This window comes from Pecten maximus, chromosome 4 (assembly GCF_902652985.1).
Source record: "Pecten maximus chromosome 4, xPecMax1.1, whole genome shotgun sequence".
NCBI lineage: Eukaryota > Metazoa > Mollusca > Bivalvia > Pectinida > Pectinidae > Pecten > Pecten maximus.
This window is the reverse complement of record NC_047018.1, coordinates 26352790-26368875: the sequence shown is the minus strand read 5'-3', so window position 1 is coordinate 26368875 and position 16086 is coordinate 26352790. Positions and strand designations below refer to the sequence as shown.

Sequence of the window (16086 nt, the reverse complement as noted above, 5' to 3'; positions counted from 1 at the left end):
ACGGTCAGCTTTATCACAGCTCATAGAAGACTATTGTCCGATAACCAATCACGGGAATCAAACGTAAGTGTAATTTTTTTATGTAAACTGGTGTTTCAAACGTACTCCGTCGTACTTTATGTTCGGAAGACTGCACATGTGACCGTTCAACTTCTTTTCACGGCGATTACCGTGCTGGTTAGCTTATGTCGGGCCGCTTATGTCTGGGGTTAAGGACAGTGCTACATGGTTTCAGTTTAACTCCTTTTTTATTTATTGACCAATTTCAAAATGGTTTTCAAATAAGTGTTGCTCGATAGTTACTGTATCGCGTTTAGTCAAATTTGTTGTGTAATTCATTGTGAACATTTAGTTATTGCCCAGTGAAAATAAGTAAACAAAACAAATGATGGTTATACTGTGAATGTCTGGTGTTAAGGACATGTACAGTGCTACATGGTTTCAGTTAAACTCCTTTTTTATTTATTGACCAATTTCAAAATGGTTTTCAAATAAGTGTTGCTCGATAGTTACTGTATCGCGTTTAGTCAAATTTGTTGTGTAATTCATTGTGAATATTTAGTTATTGCCCAGTGAAAATAAGTAAACAAAACAAATGATGGTTATACTGTGAATGTCTGGTGTTAAGGACATGTACAGTGCTACATGGTTTCAGTTAAACTCCTTTTTTATTTATTGACCAATTTCAAAATGGTTTTCAAATAAGTGTTGCTCGATAGTTACTGTATCGCGTTTAGTCAAATTTGTTGTGTAATTCATTGTGAATATTTAGTTATTGCCCAGTGAAAATAAGTAAACAAAACAAATGATGGTTATACTGTGAATGTCTGGTGTTAAGGACATGTACAGTGCTACATGGTTTCAGTTAAACTCCTTTTTTATTTATTGACCAATTTCAAAATGGTTTTCAAATAAGTGTTGCTCGATAGTTACTGTATCGCGTTTAGTCAAATTTGTTGTGTAATTCATTGTGAATATTTAGTTATTGCCCGGTGAAAATTAGTAAACAAAACAAGAGAAAAAGATGGCTGGTATATATATATATACTATCGTCTATTTTGTTTTTAACTGGAAGGTGTATATAATTCAAACTATCCATTAATTATATTCAATTCAACTTTAATATCATATTTATGATTAGATTAGTGATTTGATAGCTATAATCTGTAGAATTTTATATAGTATAATCATGACTTGTTAACACTGATCTCATGAATGATAAAGCCATTTTTGAAAGAAATGCATTAATTGAAACTAATTGATAAAAGCATAAATCAGTCTAATGTAAATTAAATTAAATATTATACTTTTTGTAAATTATTTAGTGTTTCAACACAGATATTTGATACAGAATTGCAGGGATTGATCGAGGAATGAGTGTGTTGGGATATAATAGCTATATCTTTTGCACATAGCAAAACATTAAATACTGCGGTATATATTTTATTGTATTGTGTGGGAAATTAATAAAATCAAAATGTTATATATTTTTTTCCCCATTATGACCGATATATAACACACACACCCCCCCCCCCCCCCCCCCCCCCCCCCCCCAAACCTTTGGGGCATTGATCACACCTCACCTTTGATAAAGACATTAACACCTAGTCATGGGGCATCTCCTAATAAACTCAAAGGGGGTCCATTCAGACTGTAGAGTATATACCTGTATGTACCTGTACTTCTGGGTCTACAGGAAAAAATATTGTCATGGTGATCACCCGGGCTGCCCCACTCCATCCAAACCATAAGGACATTGGCCACACCTTTATTACCTTTGAGATATACATCAATCAACAGGTGTGTCTCATTGTCAACACCTGTCCTGAGGCTGGCCATGTCCATCTCCCCAAAATACCAGAGTTCACTAAAGGCATGCTGTGCAGTATACAATCTAAATATTTACCTGTACTCTGGAAGACAAAAATCCCTCAGGTGTGTCCTCATTCCCTAATTAAACTTTAATGTGTCCATTCATATTTAGATATATATGTTTTAGGTTAATTTTGAATTTACGAATCTGTTTAATCAACATTTGGGGTATATGAATTATCTGCAGGGTATTTGAAATTTGAATGTTTCAAATTTAAATCTTATAGAAGCTTCTCTGCCTATTCTATACCATAATGTATCAATACTTATTAAACTTGATTTTTTTTTCAGAAAGCCAAAGAAGAAAAGATCTACCATTGGCACATGACCTATCGAAGTTTTCAATACTAAATAATAAAATATTATCAATCATCAAACATGACGGTGTTTTTGTTTGTTTTTGTTTTTCATTTTACTTAAGACTTTTGCTATAGCATTTGTCTAATAAACAAGAAATATCTCTAAAAAAAGATAAAAGGCATAGTTTTATTGCTGGTTTTTATACTGTAAAACTGCTGGTGAAATAAATCAACGAATCACTGGTCTAGTGGTGGGTGCAGATGAGCTCTAAGGCCTATAGGTATATAAGATATATAACATTAAACAACTACAGATGTGTACAGGAGAGTGTTACATACATGTACATGAAAACTGTTCAATATAAAATTATCTACACTAATAAATTTTGTCTTTTGCAAGCCAAGTATAGATATTAACCTAAATTTGACAACTCTCTAACATTATTAACAGATAATAGTTGGATTAATTTAAAACAGAATGTCTTTTGTAGTAATATTGTTTTATACATTTTACCCTCAGACCTGTATATAATGGACACATCAAAATAAAATGAAACTCGCCCTCGATGTCACCCAAATCACAATTGTTACAGGTTCTATTTCTTTGGGTAATATTATTATGTCTACCTATTTCTATATTTAATTTATGTGAGGATGCTCCACATACATTTATATTTAGTTTCTATAGGTTTAAAACTGTACACAGTGGCTATCTATCAGATATCGATATATAATCTACCTTTCGAAGAACTAGATGTCTGTTAACATGTTTTGTTTTGTAACATCGGTCAATCTCTGCTCAATGCTTTTAAAAGCATAGTCTACTGGTGATTTAGAATAAAACATGTACTCAATACCTAAAGCGGCTAATTCATTCTTAATGTCACATATCCACACGTCATTCTCATTTACCATTTCATCAAGACATGTTTTCAATACCAGATTACCCGACTGTTTCACCAATATTTGAACACTCTTAATTTTCTCATAATAGTTAATGGTAATCTACCCAATTCACAGTAAACAAAGTCATTGCAAGTTGATTTAGGCACCTTATTAAGTTCAGTATTTTTTTTTTACAGAATTTCTAATGTACGCTTTCGACATCTGGTGCTTTATGAAATCCCTATATTTCCGATGCATAACGTAAAATACTGTTTACATACGAATCAAATATAGAACAATGAGTTTCTACATTCAAGCAATGATTTCTAAGAGAAGTTGTCAGAGAAAATAAAGCTTTTCTGCCTTGTTCTGCAAAATGTTTTTGTGTTTTGTAAAACTTCCCATTGTAGTTGAACAGCATACCCAATAATTTAAAACTGTCAACAATTTCTATATTGTCATTATTATTCATTATTATATTTCCATGGCTCATTATTTCTTATTTGTCCACAATTTCTAAACACCATGATTTTAGTTATATCAACATTGACCACCAGATTCCATTTTATGATATATGCATATAAAAGAATCCAACATAATTTGTAAATCTTCTGGGCAGTTAACAAATAAAGCCATGTCGTCGGTATACATTAGCAAGAAAAGATCAAGCATCTGTAATTCAATCACAGGGGCATGTCTAGTTTTATATTACAGAAATAGTCATAAATACCTATATATATTGTCAATATATATAGGTATTTATGACTATTTCTGTAATATAAAACTAGACATGCCCCTGTGATTCAATACTTGGACAGTTGTCATTAATAAAGTGTATTTAGATACAAAGAAAATAACACAGGTGATTATATTTCCCCTTGTAAGAGTCCGGTATAATTAGGGAAGCACTGACTGAAGTCAGTATCACTATCGAAAATATAAAAATCGTCGTCAGTATATTTCTCTATACATCTAAATTTAGATCATCGTCTAATGGCAGAAAATCGGACGACATTTTCCATGTTTTTCTATATAAATCTTTAACGGAAAAATGGTGCTTTTTTCGGTAAGACACTACTTAAATATCGTTGTTCACATCTGCCGATATACATTACAGTGCAAAGGTATAACTATCGCCAGTATGAAGTTATCTCGGCCAAACGCGGTGACACTCTTGGCACGGCACATATGTCACTAATATAAACAACTCTGATATCCACCTATTGCGCAGCCGCAGCGCTTGGTCTCGCTAGATCTCGTGCTAAATATACTTCCGGTCATGAGAACAAAAGGTGAGGTCGTGACTCTGCGAGAAAAGCGGTTGTCGCGAATCCCTAGTATATAGGTCTCTGTCAAAACGAACTTAATCTGGAAAGATGTACTTAAAATGGGAAATGTTCCACTAAAGGTTGACATTAGTCAACATATAAACAAAAAAACACAGTCCTCGACCACTAAGAGGAAAAACGCAAAAAATCGTCAGGTGTGCGAATTTACGTACTGTGCGAAATTACGTACCCTTGCTCTACATTCATGAGATAACAGCAATGTGTACAATTAGTCAATGGATTTAGTGAAATATTGAAGTTTCTCTCAGATCTAGTATATCTAAAATATATAACAAATCAATACATACTTCTGTTTTTGTTCTTTCCCATTTTTGACTAATTTCAATGCTACCGGTTTGATGAAAACATGATAAAAGCCCAATGTTTATGGTGCAATCAGCATCCACATGTACATTGAAAGTAACGCTGATCGATTAACGCACTTGACTTCAAATGAATTACAAACGACTGATAGATCTCAGGTTGTTTGACCTTCACCTCATATGTTTTCGTACCAATATTACTACGTTATCATCTGTTTATAAAACATATAACTGGTAAACAATTTAAATTCAAAAGGAAATTGAATTGTTTTAAAGACTCATATTTGCAAATATTACTAGCGTAAATGATATGAAAATAAAGTCGAAACTTCGGACAAATATTTTTAAGTTACCCTAGTTATAAAGTTCCGGAAATATAAATGCCATAGATTTAATATTCTGTTGCTTCACAGTGTACATGATAACTATTATATCAGCTGATAATAAATTATCTTACGAAATAATGTCATTCAGATCATCACTTGTATAAAATGGAAACAGCAATGAACTGTAGCTTTCGGAATTGGATGTTTTTTCCTGTTGCACCATAGGTTCTACTTCAGAACCGAACAGGAAGTTGACATGAAAACAAGGTGCATCTAACGTTACATATCGTTGTGTGAAAATCTTTCAATGCCACTAAGATGCCTATACTTTGAATTTAAAGCAGCACAGAAAAAATAGAAAAGATACAGGTGGTTTAAATCTTTCAACGGTGGGGTTCTTACCGACGAAACAATCAATTTTATGTCGGATAGGTACGTCAGAAGTTTGTTTACATCTATTACGTCAATGATTATGACCAACAGATAATGTGTTATTCTATTCACATCAATTCTGCAGCTAAGATTATTTTTTGTAGCATATACATGGCATTATTGATTATTATTTAGTTTTAATGATAGAACGTCAAACTACTGTGTTATATTGTTAATCTGTTAGATTCTTGAGAACATTACGTGGACTAATTTCATGCATCATTTGATCGTTGTACCGTTTAATCTTCAATAACTCATGTCAGACCTAACATATCATTATTTAATGAAGAAGAAAAAAAAAAAAACATTCGTGTACACAATCACAAGACTGCTTCCACAATAGGTACCGTATTCAGACCATAATACTATGTCTGCTTCTGCGCAACAAAATAATACATAAAAAAAAAATCTCTTATGAATCTTCACAATGTTAAAGGAGGCCAAGACCTGGTAGAACACTTTTGGAATAATGCATTCTCTATAAGCTTACATATATATTTATAGTAGACAGAGACTAACTGACAGGGATTGCACACTGTCTCTTACGACTCTAATCTGTTAGTAGTCTGTAACGGTGTAGTGAGATGACATCAAATTAACTACACTAAATTATATATGGTGAACCCCTTTCTCCAAAACTTTGTTTCAATTTTTTTCGAATCGGTGAAAAGCTGAATAAATTCTATGGGGTTGTACTGATTAAGTTTTTGTAATTTTTTTTTATAAAGTCATTAAATTTATGCATCAGATATAATTTATTTTTCAGCAAGTTTTCTCTAAAAGCACTCATCAGATTTTTTTCATTGTTCAATCAATGAAAAGCTGAATGCATTTACATTGCTTGATCAAGTTTAATAGCAAACGGTTTGGAAAAAGTTACACTGTAGCTTAATTTCACATCAAATGGTAGACCTAATGTCCTCTGGTATAGCAGTAGTGATATACATGTAGTAGTAGTCACGACTTCACGGCTCAGTGCACAAATACAAAAGTTATTATTGGTCTCCAAACTCCCTCTATGTCCCTGTATTTGATGAACAAATTTAAATGAATTTATTTTTAAATTAATTTCATTGGCCATAATAATTTGAAATACATGTGTGTTCTAGACCTTTGTATGAGGGCACTGAGACAGTAAAAAATCTGACTATATCCTTTCAGCACCCATTTTGTAGATCTGTATAAGATCTACATCAGTAATATTGTGGAATTTTCATTGTTGATATTTTCCCAGTTTAAGATGTTGTATCTTGACCTTGATGACTAGTACCCTGGTAGCTTTATAGTGTCTTTGCTGTTTTTTTAATTTAATTTTTCAAAACATTACCATAGTACGAAAGCCGGTTGGGACCATTTTCGTGTTGGGACCATTTTCGCGTAATAACGCGAAACTATCGCGTTATATCGCGAAACTAACGCGTTATATCGCGAAACTTTCGCGTAATTACGCGAAACTAACGCGTTATTACGCGAAACTATCGCGTAATATCGCGAAACTTTCGCGTTATTACGCAAAACTAACGCGTTATTTCGCGAAACTATCGCGTAATATCGCGAAACCTTCGCGTAATTACGCGAAACTAACACGTTATTACGCGAAACTATCGCGTAATATCACGAAACTTTCGCGTAATTACGCGAAACTAACGCGTTATTACGCGAAACTATCGCGTAATATCGCGAAACTTTCGCGTTATTACGCGAAACTAACGCGTTATTTCGCGAAACTAACGCGTAATATCGCGAAACTTACGCGTTATTACGCGAAACTAACGCGTTATTACGCGAAACTAACGCGTAATTACGCGAAATATTATTATATGACTGTGATTTCTCCCCTTTCCAGATTGGGCAATTCTAAACATTATCCCTTTGATCAAATATTATTATCAACCCCGAATCCGTGCCTCAGTGTAGGACAAAACACCCCCGTCCCTTACCCCCCCCCCCCCCGGACAAAAGCCCCTTCTATATAAATTTAGTTGGTATACGTTATATACTATTAGTAAATCTGTATTTTTTAATAGTATTTTATCAATAATCATCGATTACATGGTGCCATCAGGTTCCTAAAACATCTTCTTTTTCAGTATCTGTGTCTCAAGTTATAATATAATGACTGCCTTACCAAACATGTTGCTCTGTCTTGTAATCATTTTAATTTTAGGAATGATTAAAATCAAAGAAATGATATAAAAAAAACAAATTGATCATGTGCAAATAAAGACATTTCACTGTTGATACACATGAAGACATTAATGATATATTTCTTTTCATGAGAATACAACATCAATGAAAATGTACATATATTGAAATTAATTTTTTTTTTTATATAAAGGAGCTTTTGTCCACTTTTTGATTAGTATGAAGGGGCTTTTGTCCTAGGGGCTAATGTCTAGGGGGGGGGGGGGGGGGGGGGGGGGGGGGGGGGGCTTTTGTCCGTACCCTCTCTCGCTACAGAGTGATACAACCACCCAATAACTCGAATACGCACCCAAATATAATAACAGGGACTCTCCCGCAATACGTGACGTCAAATCCAGGGTGACATAACAATCCAACAACTCGATTACACACCCAAATATAGTAACAAGGTAATGTCCAACTATCCGTGTCGTCAAAAATGCATGCTTACATGTACGTGTAGGTATGTGCTCCCGGACAGAGTTTAATAGACTGAATTTTTAGATGTTTCAGCATTTACATTTTGTTGAATTTTAAGCAATAATAAATAATGAAGTTTAAATTCATTGTTGACTTTGACTTTTTAAATGTCATTTTGAACCTTTCTCCAGTCGATCACTATTATTTTTTCAATCCTATGACAGGTAATGATAACCATTCTGTAATATGAAAATGTTGCAGTTTTGTCATATAATAAAGCAGTTATCAACCTGTTTTCAGGTGAATACGATGACCTTCGGCCTCGGGAAATATCATTTTCTCGAGTTTTTTTATAAATCATCATATTTACCTGAAAACAGGTCGATAATTGTATAATATCACGAAACTTTTGCGTTATAATGCGCAGCAGGTTATATCAGACGATGAAATGGTTTCAGAGTATCAGATACTGACTGTAAAGATGGAGGGCGAGAACCAAGATTTTTTTTTCTGTCCAGAATTTTGTAATTCTTTGAGAATGAATAATGCAACATCGTATATATCCGAGAACTAATTTCCTTATTGTTAAACACTATCGTTTCAAAGTTCGTTTACGTGTTAAATTGCTTAAAACAGCACTATCCACTATTGTTAAAAAAAACTCAAAATTTCAGCTTGGGATAGGAGGCTAAGCTCAAAATAAAAACTCACTAAACTGTCGTGCCTCATGTCAATACTCTTCAAAAGTAGCCGATACTTCTTATAACTATCAATATATATTCGTGATATAACGCGTTAGTTTCGCGTAATAACGCGTAAGTTTCGCGAAATAACGCGAAAGTTTCGCGAAATAACGCGAAAGTTTTGCGTAATAACGCGTAAGTTTTGCGAAATAACGCGAAAGTTTCGCGATATAACGCGTTAGTTTCGCGTAATAACGCATTAGTTTCGCGATATAACGCGTTAGTTTCGCGTAATAACGCGAAAGTTTCGCGAAATAACGCGTTAGTTTCGCGTAATTACGCGAAAGTTTCGCGTAATTACGCGAAAGTTTCGCGATATAACGCGTTAGTTTCGCGTAATAACGCGAATTTTTTTTTATTTTCTTCTACAAATATGGTCCCAACCGGCTTTCGTACCATAGAAACACATTACTGAAATTGAGGGAATTAATAATTTTGCAAGTCTCTAAAAATGGTAGTTTCTACTGCTTAACGCTCCGCATTTTAGGAATGTGATGGCTGGTTTGCCTGTTGTCAGTATCTTGTGACTGAGTGGGGTGTCTTTCTGGGTTTATTCAGCGATCAGGTAGCACTATACTATCTCAAGGAGACATGAATATGCCACAGCATCATAAAACATGCACATATACCAGACACAGGCATCTCTGACTTAAGGGAGGCCGTCCTTAAATGACCACAGCTGTTATACAAAGTTCACCAATACTAAACCAAACCAAACAAAGCAACTTTTTCCTTTCTTCGTTTTTTGGTATTTCAAAAAGTACTTCATCTTTCTCAAGCTTTTGTAACCTCTTTCTTGCATTTCAACAATAGCAAATTCAGATTCAGATTCAGATTATTTTATTTCCTTGTGTTACGAGACACATTGGAGAGTAGACATATACATATACAATAATACAATAGTACAGATAGTGATGGACAATCATATCATTATATCAATCAAGAATATATATATCTTGATATAGAAGAACACATTGCATGGTATATCATTAAAAAATAGCACAATGCATTACATTTACTTAAATTCATATTAAATGATAATCACAGTGTTTATGCACTGATATTTTAACATTCACTACGTTGACCACAAAATTTTCAGGATTTTTTAAAAGAAACTCTTCATACAAATCCTCGATATAAGCCCCAGGATAAAATCTATATGAACGCTGACATATTTATTAAGTATAGATAATATTCATATACATTTATCATAAATGCATAATAAAGTAATATAGTATACAATATGTTTCATTGATAATACAAGCATGATATAGTATACTAGTACTATAGAAACCGTAAATAGTGCCAATCCTTACTTTAAGTATATACATATACGATTTTACATATTAGCTTTATAAGGACCACTGATTTGTAGACAGGAAGTACACTGATATATACCTTTTATCCTATAATTATACAATCTCAACCATTCGACATGTCTTTTAAACTGATATAAAATTTAAATGAAAGTACAGGTCTGATATGTTTGTATCAACCTATCTTGAGGCAAAATTAGATATAATTATTTCGGCGCTTAAAACACAAAGATATATATTTGCCTAACTTATTTAATTCTCCAATATTCCGGGTATTTAATAGAAGGATCAAATTAAAAACACTGGGACGTCTGTAATAATATGACTTAATGTACATATATATATACATATACCTGCTTATATAACCTTACCTTAAATGTAACATTCCAAGCCAATATGTAACAGCAGATTGAGCAGAATATGAAAATGTTGGTGTCCTTGTCTGTTTTAATAATTAATATGTAAATCATTATCAAAAAGATGTATATCATGTATACATTTTCCATTTTGAGTTTTGTGTGATTAATATTCATGTATACTAATGTGTGTTTATTTGAATGAAGAGAATCATGAAGTAATATTTCTTTCTTTAATCTTTCAGCCATTCTGTGGTGATGAAATGGTAGATGGTTCAATTGAATTCTTGAAACCTGCAGTCCAGCAGTTTCTTATTTCCTGAATTGGCATATTATCTCCAGTTAGGAGACTTCCAGAAAACATGTATTGTTTACAATGGCTGATTCCAGTGCTCCTTATCCCAAAGCCCCTGAGTCCAGCACTTGTGTACAATCAGTCAATGTTTATAGTGCTTTATTTGACTGGATTCTTTCTGGAGAGGAAGCCCTGCACAATCTGTAGTGTTGTGTTTGTGGCTGCCATGTTCCTCATCTGTTACAGCTGTTCAGGAAACTGCCTGTTCTGGCATTGTCCAGAAGACTCATGTGACCATACGGGTTGTGGTACTTGAACCTGTAATCAACAGATTATACAACATAGAATAGCAATGCTTGTGTTGGAGCATCATCAACAGTGCTGTGTGATTTTGGAACAATGTATACATACTTGTTTCTTGGTGAAGTTTGTGTACATGAAAATACTTCTGTAAATGGTAGATATGGTATACTGACCAGGGGATATTGAGTACTTTTGTTTTCTCACATTTCCGTTCCTTATATATAGCACCGAGCTTCGAGCCATGGGATGTTTTAGAATTCATCATATTGTAGAGTTGGTGTAAAACACCTTTAGTTTTGGGAAGTATACATGCATCATAAATATTATGTAGATTATATCTAACATACATACTTTTAGAACATCTATACCTAAAACAAGCACCTGTGGCTAGTATTTACGCCAGTCCCTGTCTTCAATCATCTGAAGCATGACTATGGTAATACATCTACATACAGATCAGTACAAATACAGATTTTTGAATCACCATGTTTAACGTATATAAGAAAGAGCCAATTAAGCATTGAAATGGGTTAGAATATAATTTTATAAAATTATATAAAATTGTTTATTGCGGACAAGACTGAGATTAATCTAATAAATAAGATTTTGGATGAAGGTTAAAGTTATTGGTATAATACTGCTATAGTGAATACATGACAAAATTTTCATCATTATTGTTTCGTTATTCCTCAATTTTGGGAGTACAAAATAACAGAAGGAGAAAAGAAATCAAATTGAAATAGACATATTTATATGTTGAATGACAGAATTAAATGTAAATTGTGATAAAGAATGACATCTGATCTGTTTTATTTAACTCCATATGAGTAGCATATCTTGATGTATTTCACATCACTTCGGCGCGAAAGTAGATTTCTGTTGATTTCTTTAGAAGGTGTGCACAGTCTTTTGTAAATTCTTCAGTTAAAGCATCACTGTACCTAGAATCTAATAAATAATATTTAATTGGTATTCTGCTAACTGGTATTCTGCTATGAATGCTTGACAAACTGAAGAAAGCAACTTATTTTGGTTTAATATGGTGATACTGCAGTATTTTATAATACCAAAGATCATGTGTGAGTATGATGTAAGAATTGTAATCTAGCATGTATAATTGATCATATATATGCACTGGAAGCTCAAATTTGTTTCCATTGAACATCTATAAATTACATGCAATATGAATAAAATACTGGTATTTGAAATGATATGCATTTTCCATGGATAGCTACAGCAGTATAGTGACGATCTATCGGGTGCTTGTATGCGGAAGACAATTCTGGAATTCACTGAACTGTGATACAAATTATGCTAATCCAGTCTTTTGTTTTATTTATCTTACAAAACTACTCTCATAGTTGATTTAAAAGCAACTACTTCACTGTATATCAGGAAACATTTACCTGGTAAGAAAATAGTGAATTTAACATTGTTAGGAAAGTTACGCTATATAGCTACACTCCTTAAATTATGGTCTGGGAAAGTTTTTATAGCTTAGAAACATCAACTTTTTCGTCAGAGAGCAAATATTTTCTGTGGTAAATGTTTCAGGATATACAGCTACTCTCTTTGTTAACACAAAATTCATGCAATTTAATGATATGCATATTTTGTGAATTTTAATTGTGTGATATCAATTAGAAAACAGCTATATTTAGGTAAGCCTTATATATAATATACCTAAACAGAATGAATGCATGCTTGTACAGTTATAATAGTATGTAGTGCAATTGCCAAATGATGTGTAAATGATACAGACTTTTACCTATTGCCTAGATTACAATGTATATATCTGTATAAGTATTATTCTTTAAAATGTACAGCTAGAGGTGTGAAGGTTTCCTGTTAAGAGTATTGGACTCTTGTTGTGAACTAGACACCTCTGAAACCATATCAGTTGGCTGGTTTGTAGAGAGATGTTGTTATTATCAGATCCTAACTATCTGGCCTCTTCACACAAAAATCATGGTATTCTGTTTTAATAGACTAAGTGCACTTTACAGTTGGTAATCATTTGGCTGAAGTCTGCTAAAATTGACCATAATCACAGGCTACACATTTCTGACCAGTCATCTGGATTCTGCCATTACCACACCTTTTTTGATGTGCTTGTTTTGTTATACAGTGAGGCATTTCAATTGTATTGGTAGCAATCATATGGACTTAGCACAAATTCCCAACTCAAGGTCCATCATCTTTTATAGCCAAGGGTTATAATTAAAATGGTTACGATATGCCTACACTCAGCTTAGGAGGATTGTAACCCTTGGTTAGCAAAGATGAAGGTCCCTATGTACTGTTATGTATTTACAAGGTTTGGCAACCACATGTGGTAATTCATTTTTTTGTTGTGTTTGTGCCAGAGTTATCTGTGAGACAGCTGTAGGTATACATGTACAGCTGTATATATATGTAGCTTCCTTCAATGGAAGTCATGACATATGGCAATGTCTCTAGCACCTTTCTAGATACATTACCTTCTGTATAAGTAAATTTAATTGAACGGCAGTGAGGGTGGGGTCGGGATGAGGTGGGGTTGAAAGGAAGGGGTACATAATGCATTATTTCATCATAGTGTCAACACTGTCATCCTCTATCAGTGTTGTGGGATGTATACATGCATGTATAATGAAGTATTATATAGACTTAATTTGTTTTACAATGTCCATTTTTGTGGGTATTTGATTCATTTGTATCCCAAAAATAATGAACACACTGGACTCGTGTAATCTGTTTTTAAACATACCCGTAAAATGTGAAATGTTACACAGCACATTCTTTTTAGTGTGGTGAATTATATACTCTCCTTTACCACTAAATGCTGAGGATTCTAATGGTAGCTCAATCGTCATCGTCAAAATCTACCGAAATTCTTGAGGAGATCTATACACCAATGAATGGGAAAAACAATGGCAAAGTCTTTCTCTAATATTTTTATTTTATCACAATAACATATATTTATAAAATATCATATTAGATGGTCAACGATATACCCATCAGCTTCAACTATGAGTTTTGCAAAACCACACAAATCGGACACATTACAATGATGAAGAGTTTCTATGGATGACAGGGTAAATATGGTTTCTGTTAGTAAGTTGTCTAGGGTTTGGAGGATAGTCAGGGGTTACACCCCATTCCAGTGTGTATACTGTTATATAGGTTCACTATAAGGACTGTAAATGTGTGTCATTTAATATGTATTATGAAAGTACAATTACTACTGCAAATGACTGAGATTAAAATGCAAAGCATTCTTTGTAGTCATATATATCTAATCATGTAGAAATGAACCATGTGAGTTATGTTAATCTAATGTTTTAAATGAAAGAGTTTTTAATCACCTGATACATTTATAATGAGAAAAGGCTCTTTTGGATGGAGAATTATAAAAGGAAAAATATTAAACACAACAATGATTCTTTGACATTCTTCAGTAATGTCCAAATTTCTGTTGGTATTTTTGTAATAAAATGCAGAAAAATCACATGTTGCCAATACAATATCAAGGTCATTGCTATTACAGTACACAATGCTTCTAAAGAAATGTCCTCAATCTTCTAGCTGCGTGCTTTATAAATTATTACATAACAGGTTTAATTGTGAGGTCCAAGACCAGTCTTATTCTGTAAACTCAATTCTTTTTCTGCCTGCTGCATATGGAACTTCACACATTTCGTGTTCAGTGCACAAATGTAAAATGCAAAGTTTAATATACAACAATTTCAAGTCAAATTAAAGCAACTTATATTAATCACTTGTTGACCTGCAGGTCAGAGCATGCAAAAGGTCTAACCATGGGAGGAAATTTGAGAATTTGAGAAAAGTTCAGAAAACCCATTTGGTCTAGAAGGTATATAACCCCAAGACCTATCATGGCCCATGATCAGGGAACTTTGGTTGCTCTGGTGAAAGGCATACAGATATATTGTACTATTTGGGGTTATGGTTCTATAGACCCACTCTTTACAGTCTGATACAGCTGGCATTAGATATATTGTACTATTTGGGGTTATGGTCCTATAGACCCACTCTTTACAGTCTGATACAGCTGGCATTAGATACATTGTATGGTCCTATAGACCCACTCTTTACAGTCTGATACAGCTGGCATTAGATACATTGTATGGTCCTATAGACCCACTCTTTACAGTCTGATACAGCTGGCATTAGATACATTGTATGGTCCTATAGACCCACTCTTTACAGTCTGATACAGCTGGCATTAGATACATTGTATGGTTCTATAGACCCACTCCTTACAGTCTGATACAGCTGACATTAGATACAATGTATGGTCCTATAGACCCACTCTTTACAGTCTGATACAACTGACATTAGATACAATGTATGGTCCTATAGACCCACTCTTTACAGTCTGATACAACTGACATTAGATACATTGTATGGTTCTATAGACCCACTCTTTACAGTCAGATACAGCTGGCATTAGATATATTGTACTATTTGGGGTTATGGTCCTATAGATCCACTCTTTACAGTCTGATACAGCTGGCATTAGATACATTGTATGGTCCTATAGACCCACTCTTTACAGTCTGATACAGCTGGCATTAGATACATTGTATGGTCCTATAGACCCAGTCTGATACAGCTGGCATAAGATACATTGTATGGTCCTATAGACCCACTCCTTACAGTCTGATACAGCTGGCATTAGATACATTATATGGTCCTATAGACCCACTCCTTACAGTCTGATACAGCTGGCATTAGATACATTGTATGGTCCTATAGATCCACTCCTTACAGTCAGATATAGCTGACATTAGATACATTGTATGGTCCTATAGACCCACTCTTTACAGTCTGATACAGCTGGCATTAGATACATTGTATTGGGGTTATGGTCCTATAGACCCACTCTTTACAGTCTGATACAGCTGGCATTAGATACATTGTATGGTCCTATAGACCCACTCCTTACAGTCTGATACAGCTGACATTAGATACATTGTACTATTTGGGGTTATGGTCCCA

At 33.8% G+C, this 16086-nt stretch overlaps 1 protein-coding gene and 2 long non-coding RNA genes across 4 annotated transcripts in view; 2 read left to right on the top strand and 1 right to left on the bottom strand.

Annotated features, from left to right (window-relative positions):
• Positions 1 to 4841, bottom strand: part of LOC117325640 (elongator complex protein 3) — a 28999-nt gene extending 24158 nt beyond the window's left edge. Inside the window, exon 1 of one of the 2 annotated variants that reach the window (XM_033882028.1) lies at positions 4693 to 4841. In XM_033882028.1, coding sequence (XP_033737919.1) covers positions 4693 to 4714 — 22 coding nt within the window. In that variant the 5' untranslated portion in view covers positions 4715 to 4841. The remainder of the gene's footprint in view (positions 1 to 4692) is intronic. The other variant, XM_033882029.1, reaches the window with a different exon arrangement.
• LOC117325641 lies at positions 16 to 2251 on the top strand. Its single transcript, XR_004532359.1, has 2 exons — positions 16 to 63; positions 2164 to 2251. It is a non-coding gene; the product is annotated as an uncharacterized LOC117325641 (long non-coding RNA).
• A 431-nt stretch (positions 4842 to 5272) lies between the features above and the next one.
• LOC117325639 lies at positions 5273 to 15222 on the top strand. Its single transcript, XR_004532358.1, has 2 exons — positions 5273 to 5465; positions 10730 to 15222. It is a non-coding gene; the product is annotated as an uncharacterized LOC117325639 (long non-coding RNA).
• The last annotated feature ends 864 nt before the right edge of the window (positions 15223 to 16086 follow it).